The sequence below is a fragment of the Cyprinodon variegatus genome, unplaced genomic scaffold (genome assembly GCF_000732505.1).
Source record: "Cyprinodon variegatus isolate N-32 unplaced genomic scaffold, C_variegatus-1.0 Scaffold535, whole genome shotgun sequence".
In the NCBI taxonomy this organism is placed as follows: Eukaryota; Metazoa; Chordata; class Actinopteri; order Cyprinodontiformes; family Cyprinodontidae; genus Cyprinodon; species Cyprinodon variegatus.
In genome coordinates this window covers 62,187-71,159 of record NW_015150988.1, presented here as the reverse complement: position 1 = coordinate 71,159, position 8,973 = coordinate 62,187, and the positions used below count along the sequence as shown (strand labels likewise).

The 8,973-nt window shown below is 39.9% G+C and overlaps 1 protein-coding gene across 1 annotated transcript in view; it reads right to left on the bottom strand.

Annotated features, from left to right (window-relative positions):
- The window catches only part of cilp2 (cartilage intermediate layer protein 2), a 28,508-nt gene continuing 19,535 nt past the window's right edge, over positions 1-8,973 (bottom strand). The window contains exons 7-9 of the mRNA XM_015391300.1: positions 8,570-8,678; positions 8,021-8,178; positions 1-3,120 (exon numbers count right to left, since the gene is read on the bottom strand). Of these exons, the coding sequence (XP_015246786.1) occupies positions 704-3,120; positions 8,021-8,178; positions 8,570-8,678 (2,684 nt within the window). The 3' untranslated portion in view covers positions 1-703. The remainder of the gene's footprint in view (positions 3,121-8,020; positions 8,179-8,569; positions 8,679-8,973) is intronic.

Genomic DNA, 8,973 nt, shown 5'->3' with positions numbered 1-8,973 from the left:
CCTGTTACATACGGATTCTTACCCTCTGAAGTTTCAACTGGTCACAGTGTTACATTTTTAGGGACATGCAACTAAATCAATATTGGTAAAATATTGATAATCCTTTATTAGCAGCATGTCATACATAATATCCCCTTAATGGAAAGAGTTCACCAATCTGTGGGAAATAGGCTCAGTATCTGTGGGCTAGGACCTTTTCCTGCGATCATTTGGATGTTAAATAGAATAATTTCGGCTGCAACACCTAATTATTATAATGGCATTTGGTTTATCACAGTGGTTTGGTTTTAAATCAAGCAATAAAAGATGTCTGAACATCCCACATACGTACAAGCCCTGTAAGAGTTCATTGTCAGTTTAACAAATTCATTTCCAAAATTAGAACACAGGAAAAACATAAATACAAGTAAGAAATAGTCAATGGATGTTAACCTTTTATAAATGAAATGAAACAAAAAAAAATAATAAATTGAAACCTTCAAGTTACTATAAGACAAATAATCTCCCTGTATGTTTGTAGATCTATCGTCACTGATTTATTTTTATTCATATTTTTAGTCATACTTTTATTAGACCAGACATCATCTTTGCTCTTTAGATTTAGTGTCTTCAAACTAGTCTCTCTTAATGCCATAGGAATAAAACTCAAGGGAGACATAATTAAATGTAAGGATCAGGGTAAAAATAGCCTACTTTTTGGCAACTATTGGCGCTGTTGTGCCCGCACGGATGTTCTCCTTCTAGATACAGAACTGGCTCGCCGACTTTGGGTCCTTCCACTCTGCTCTGAAGGAAAGGCCACAACCTGGGTGGATGATCTTTGCACCTGCAGCCCCTCCATTTCTCTCATGTCCCTTGCCATTTGAGAAAGAGTTTGACCCGGGTTGGTCTGCAGACGCTGGAAGAGGCTTTCTCTGTTAATCTTTTTCTCTGGACACATAAAGGTAAGAGCCACACCATAGTCTGACTTCATCTCTCTGGAGAAGCCATCAGAGGTGCCATCAAAGCAACGACCAATAGCAATTTCTTTGGCAACTCTGGGATTCTGATCTGTGACTGTGTAGATGCCATAATTGTGTCCTAATGGATCAACAGGGGCTAGCATCGTGAACGCGTGTGACTCGTTGTTTTGAGCAACTGGCGGATGCTTGATGAGATATTCCTGTAGGAGACCGTTGGTGCCAATCCTCCTGCAGCTACCCTGTGGAATAATTGATATCAGTGATCTATCAACCTCTGCTTGATCAAATAACATGCCACCACATTTGAATTCAACACATGCAGCCGAGGTGTTGGCTTCCCGCATGTCCCGTGTACTCCGAATGTCTCTAATGCCATACAGTTTGCCCCTTGTCTGTGGGTGTGTTCCTCCTAGATTCCTTGACCGGACCATTACTTCTTTTTGACCATAAATTTTGACTTTAATGTAGCATGCTCTGAACTCCTGGGGGTTCGGCCACCAGGAGAGGTAGTCCCTCGTCCACGTTGTCAAGTCATTCTCCTCAAAAGGAACAACATTGTATTCATACTTGTCTTTTTCCACTCTGAAAAACCTGAAATGGTTTGAATCCACAGGTGCATTTTCACAAGCTAATAAGTTCTGATATGGATATATTGGTCCGTTGGTCTCATCAAGATTGTTTTGGTTTGGTTTTGCCAAATTAATTCTGAATGCAGTTTTCTTCAGAGCTGGGTCCTCATGATCAGAACGCTGGTAATCTAATTTGTCTAGATAAGGTTGAGACACTCCGATGATATTTGGATTCATCTTGGGAGAAGAAGGAGCTGCCTCCAGCTCCTCTCCACCAAGTATTGCTGTGACGTATGCAGTGTAAGCATCGGGCCTCATGGCATCACAAAACGCAGGCAAGCAGGCCCCGTTGGGCCCAGTTAGGACACTATCAAAGCGTCCCCATGCCCTGGGATTAGATGAATAACCTGGCTTGGGCTCCAAATTGATCAAACTGATTACTACTCCCTCCAATTGTTCATTAGGAAGGAACTTATCGCTCATGTAAGCACGCACCTTAACATAACACCTCCTGTTTTCAGGCACATCTAAATTGAAGAGTCTGCGTTCCCTGATCTCCATGTTGCCTATTAGGAAGGTGCGCTCCTCTCGCTTGTTTCTTCCACGACCACCAGCAGTAGTTGTGCTATAGGAGAAATTGCTCTCCTCCTCCCAGACACCAGTGTCTGGGTTTAAAGACCACAGTTTCATTGTTGGAATGTGCTCTTGCATTTTCACATGCTGTGTGTCAAGGAGAACTTGGACGGCCCCAGCTCCAAGTACTTCTTTACTTGTTTCATCTCTAAAGTCAACTGAAAACATGCCATAGGTCCGCAGTGGGAGCATGTCACCCTCTTCATCCACAAAGTTGAGGTCACCCGGGGCAGCTGCTGCTGTCGTAATGTTTCTCGGATCAATGAATGTGACACTGGCTTTCACTGTCCCTTCATAGGTTTCTCCATTGTCTTTATAAAAGGAGTTCGGTGGAATAACTATTTGCCCTATTGGATCCTCCCCTTTAATTTCTCCGAGGTCAATAAAATTGGTTTCTCTTGGATTGATATCAATCGGTATCTGTTTCCTCATCACTTTGACGTTATGATAGATAGATCCACCTTTCTTGTCAAAAATAAACACCTTTGGAGTGTCGATGAAGGTTTGAGTTGGGTCGACAAAATTTACAACCAACCTTTGTGTATCTGGAGTAATTTGCAGAGTAAACCCACCCTGGTATCCAGTGATGCCGACTCTATCTTTACCAATGTAAATATGCCCAAAACGCAGAGGCTCATTATTGTCAGCTGCCGCAACTCTGCCACGAACCAGCACAGTGGGTTGAACACATTTCTGACAGCTGCAGTGTATCACAGCTCGTATCGGGAGCTTGTAGGTGCCACAGTCAATGATGCGACTTTCCATTTCCTGAACCCCACAGCAGAATCCATCTCCGTCTCTGCAGCGCATGTCAAAGTCCAGAGATCCCGGGCATTTGTTGTGAGGACATCGACCTGCATTGTAGTACTTGGAGTGGGTGCCAGGTTGAACGCAGTCCATTGGTAGTCTTACAAGGTGTGTTTCAGGGGTGGAATTGCACGCAGGTGATTCTTTGGCTGTGGATAAGATGACATAGATTTAAGATGTTTTGGGTTTTTATACAATATGAAAGGCCAATAGAATTACATTAAAGCATTGAGGTTTGTTCCTCACAGATCAAATATGTCTTTATGTTAATGCTAAGATTGCAGTTTTCTTCAATTGTTATTATCGCTATCAACTGAGATATCTTATATTTGCTATGAAATATGTTTCATTTGATATAACTGAATAAAATGAATTGGCATATTTTAAGATTTATATTCAAAAACACAAGGAATCGGAAAAAAAATTCAAAATCATACACAAAATATTTTTTAAAAAGCTTACATGCACACACAATTTGTTACCTGCTATCAACATTTTTAACACACAATGTCAAGCATGAATCACACTATAAATAAGCATTATGTTAAAAGGAACATATATTTACAGACTATTTAACATGTAAGAATAATTTAATCTCTATCAGGGTTCCTCAATTCCTGCCTTTCGAGGACTGCTTAGGCATACCAGGGTCAAAAAATCAGATTGGCTCTGAACTTTTTAAATCTTAATGAGAAAAAATTGTAGTGATGGTGTTTAGTCCCAGTAACTTTTTTAATTTAAAAAAAAAAAACACCACACCCCAGCCCCCCTGCCCCCGTTGACTCAAGCCTTTTCATTGTTTTTTTTTTTTAAATCTTGTCATCTCAATTTTGAGTTTTAAGATTGACAGGGATTTTAAATAGGATCTGCAAATCAGCTTGGTAGTAANAACAGTAATCCATGCCTTTGTTACATCCCGGCTTGACTGCTGTAATGCACTTTATTTTGGGGTGAGCCAGTCCTCCCTCCCACGTCTCCAGTTGGTGCAAAATGCAGCTGCACTCCTTTTAACTGGCTGCTTGTGCATTTTAAAATTCTTAAATTTGTTTTTTAAGTCTCTAAATGGCTTGGCCTCACCATACCTCTATGATCTTCTCCACCCCTATGCTCCCACCCGGTGCCTCAGGTCAGCTGACCTGCTGCTCCTTGAGGTGCTGAGGTCCAAAGGGAAGCTCAAGAGGACACTGAGCTTTTCAGTCTGTTTTGCACTTTTTTAGTCACTGCTCCAAAATTATGGAATTAGCTCCTCCCCCTCATTAGATAATCCTCTTCGCTGTCTATTTTCAAAACTCATTTTAAAACCTAGTCTTATACTTTGGGAGCATGAGACTCTGTTTTTGCGTTTGTGGTTTTGTTTATTGTTGTTATATGCTTGTATTAGTTTTATTTAATTATAATTGTTTTAATCCTTTTAATTACAACACTGCTGGAGTGCATCTTTTTTTCGGATCTAGCAATCTTTAATTTATGTTCCAACTGGAGTCAGTGGATGAAAGTGCAATCTTTTTGAAAGAGTCAAAAGGGAAGACTGCTCTCCGCATTATCATCTTCCATGGTTGTTTTCCTTCCTGCTTTCACTTAGCAGGACACATACTGTAATACTGTAGGAACCTTTGTTGAGTATTAGTGGTGGTCAGGTCGGATGAATGCAACCTGGCCGTTCAGACACAGGTCGCATTTGAAAAAATCGGATTCGTATCGGATTCAGAACAAATAGCCAAGTGGCCTGGGTCGCATTGGAAAAAATCAGATCTGTGTTGTTCAGACAGCCATGAAAAGATTAGATCCAGGTTGCATATGGGCAAAAAAATCAGATTTGGGTCACTTCAGGCTGCAGTATGAATGTAGCCTTTGATGCATTTTAAACGTCTGTCTGACCACCCGCTAATTTTTATTTAGTCTTGTGACAAAAACTGAAATCTACTACTAGTCATGTTTTAGTGATCAAGGATCCATGTTTAGCTCATCATTTTTTTATTGTCATGAAAAAAGGAGCTTCCTCTAATGAGCATGACACTTAAGATGTATCATTGCAGCTCTCACAGGAGATCACATACAGGACGCATATGTTTGGAAATGTGAACAACCAATCAAAAGAATCGGATTTTACAAAAAAAAATCTGAATTGAGCATTAATGCCTGCAGTGTGGATGTAGCCTTTGCCTTATAGACGCCAGTATGTGCACCCGTAAGACTGAATGAAGTTAGTCAAATTGGGACTACAGCGCTCTGAAAAAGAATTACAAAAAATGTTACACAAATGTAGCGAATGGCTGAATCTCTCATAGAATCGTAAACATTTAAAGGTTTGTTGTTTGCATGCATCATAACGAGTACACGTGAATAAATAATTTATTTTTGTTAAACTCTGAGTGGAATGTGCCTTTACATCCCGTCGTGCAAAGGATTTTGCTAAACTATTTAGCTCCTTACAGTGGCTAGGAACGTCGGGAGGTTCTTCTGCATCCTGCTTCCTATTCCTAGCTCCTTCCTCACTGCCAGCGCTATTTGGATAGCACTTATTATGGTAATGTCTGGCAGTTAAGCAATTGCTGAAGTTCCCTTACTGATTTGAGCTATGCAGATTGAGTGCTTGACTGCATCATTATGAGATAATTCAGCAATTTCATTCAGATGTGTGCAAACAGAGAATACCTAAAAGGTGCTCTAGACACCGACCTAAAGAGGAACCCTGATCTAAATACTTGAAAGACCCCAGGCAAAGAATCCATCCCAGAATCTTCAGCAGTGCTACCCTAACTGACTTTGTGCAGCCCCCCATTAAAGTTAAAAAAGTCTCATATTGGGAAGCAGAAGACTCTTTTAGAAGACTCTTCCTTTTAAGAGCATCACCAGTCACATCACTTGGCTCACCTCTGAGGGGGATAAATCTGCCTACTGGTGGGGATTCACTCTCTCGTAACCTTAATGTAGCCACAACAGTCTGGAGCTCAAAGCTCTAAAAACAGTCAAGATAGTTGAAGAATTTGGAAAGAGTGCAGCACCACCCCTCCTCATCCTAACTCTACATGTGCCAGGGCGGATGCCTTCCGCTCCTGGGCTCCATCATCACTCAGGACCTCAAGGTACAGCAGAGGATGTAATTCCTGCAGCAGTGATGGGACACTTCTACACCGCGATCACTGAGTCCATCCTGTAGTCCTCTATCATCATGTGGTACACTGCTGCAATCACCAAGGGAGGAGCAGGCCGTGGTGAGATGCATATCATTCGCTCTGCAGATTTTGTGGTCTGGGATTTTCCTCCTTAATTTAACCTGTTTTCAGCTTTTCCCCCAGAGGTTCTCCTCAAGCACTTTCCCCCTGAGAGACAGGGAAATTGGTTTCACCTGTTTCCCATCAAGCAGTGGACCACTTAAGGAGTCTGCTGCCATCTATCCAGTGCCAGAGTGTTAACCTTTGTGATAACCCATAGGCCTACTGAGTTCCTGAACTGTGTTTTCTAGAAACCTCTTTAACCAGTTATCTCCATTGCTTTACTTTGGGCTAATGCCCCAGAGGTTCAAGCTCCTGAAAAAGCTTTGGAGCTCTTCAGATATCTACAAAGCTCACGGTTGACACAGGAATAGAGATCGGAAAGATATTGTTTCCACTTTTACAAAAAAAACTCTCAGTTCCTTCAAATATTAATTCTAATCTTTTATACATTTCTAAATAACTTGGAGTTTAAATGATCTTATCAGTGTTTGGAGTAACAGTTTTATAATAGTATTAATAAACGATCTGACTAATCACTTTTTACATATAGGTAAAGCGGCAGGGCATCGCTTCTACTCAACCTATCAAAGTTACATTTCAGAACCTGCACTCTCTGCAACAGGAGTTCAGGTAGAGGCATATATGATGCCAAATGGGTGCCCAGCCTTAATGTGGGTGGGGTTTCAGCTCAGTTTGAATACAGACTGAGAGGAAAGACGATAGCATTCAGTAACAATCCTCACTGAAGTCAAAGTCGGAATGTTTCTGAAAAAAACTTCTAATCTCATTATTAGCAGGAACAAAGACACCATATATGTTGGTTAGAAGCACCTCAATTCAAGCTCTTCATATGATGGGAAAACCATGGGCACAGGAAAAAAATGCAAAAATTATATTTAAATGAGCAAGTGATTCTTTACTGTACTGCAGTTTTACACTTCAACACTGGGTTGTTTAACAGAACAAGAAATTTTCAGTGTTGCATTCAGGGACTGGAAGAGAAAATGAAGTTTGGGATTGCAGTCCCCAGAACCATCTTATCCAATAAAAAGATCCATCTTCAAAAGACAATATTTTAAACCAATGTAAATCTAATAAAACTTAATTCCTTAGCCCAGTTAGACTGACCTGACGCTTTTATTTTTCTTTAGGTTTTTTTCGCTCTCCAGATGAACTGACTCTCTTTTTGGGAGTTGTAGTTCCCTGTGGTTTGGTGTGATTTATCTAAATACATTGACATGGCTCATATACGACTTGGTTTTAGCCCAGGTCTGGCAACGCTCCCCTTAAATCAATTTTAAAAGAGGCTATTTTTATACAGTCAAATTATTTGTGGCTTTTTGGTTTCTGTCAGTGGTTTTTCTTGAAGCTATGGAAATTAAATACGTCATTGTCAAAAGCAATGGGATAAAAGCCAGCCTAAGTTATAATCCCTCCATCAGCTTGCTTTGATCATGTTAAACTGTTTTCCTTTATAGCTGATAAAAATCAAAAGGAATGTCTGAGAAATGTCCATGCCACAGGCAGTAGATTGCATAATAAATTTGCTTTACACATGTTTTATAAATAAGATTTTATGCAAAAGTCTAAAATCTCCATTCTTTCTCATTTTTGCTCCATTTTTTGAGACAATCTGCTGTATCGATCACCCTTTACACCTGGTTTATGGTTTCATTATTAAACATCCTTTAAACATATAACACAATTCAGAGTTTAGTTTTAGATTTAGAATAAATTAGTGAATTTTTATTTCCTAAAAATTGGAGACACAAGGTTTAATATCCAACAGCAATCATATGAGCCACATTTTTTTTATAGAATACATACGTACCAATTACAGTAAGGTGAGCTGGAGATGACTTGACGCTCCCTGCAGGGTTGCTGGTTTTGCAGTAGTAGTCCCCAGATTGTTCTAGTTTTAGGTCTCGTAGTAAAAGGTCTTCTCCATATTTATACACATTCTTATCCAGCAGTGTCCCATTGTGGTACCTGTGTAGTAGTTTACATGGTAAAGTAGAGACATAAAAAAACAAAGATTATTTGAAAGTTACTAAAGTCAGCAGATTAAATCTGCTATGGATGCAAAGCCACACATTTTTTAATTATTTTATGGGTCCTGCTACAGGTTTGGCTACATTGCTTGTAAAACCAGTTGCCAAACTCACCCAGAGCCATAGCTCTGTTAATTAAATCATTCTTTCCCAATGCTCTTAGCAGCATTTTATTTATTGATGTAATTATAGTTCAAAACATTCCCCTTGAGATATATTATTTAACTTTCTTAATACCACTTCAGTTTATTTTGACTTTGAGCACAGCTCCTCACACTTTTGACTTTTGACGGCCAGTTGAGCTTTAACACATCAATAAAAGCTCTTACCAGTGGTATTTGTCTGGAGCAGGCAATCCTGTAGCTGAGCAGCACAATAGCACACGTCCTCCCTCATAACGCACTTTGTCCTCTGGGTGCTTTACAATATATGGCTTTTCTGTGGAGGGCATAAAAGCACATTTCCTCTGACCTCACTATGATTTCTATGTATCATGAGGACACAAAATTCAGCCAGATAAGCAATTTATTCTCATATTGGTCACTCTTCCTAAAAATACTTGTTATTGAGGGATTAACAGTCACAGAAGAGGCACAGTTCTCGGTTTAATTGGTTTTTCCATGACATAGTTGGTAATCAGAGCTTAAAGGAATAGTACACCCAAAACATGATTAGCCTTCATTTTCTACTCACCCCCATGCTGAACAACACTCTGGAGTACTTTTTTGATATC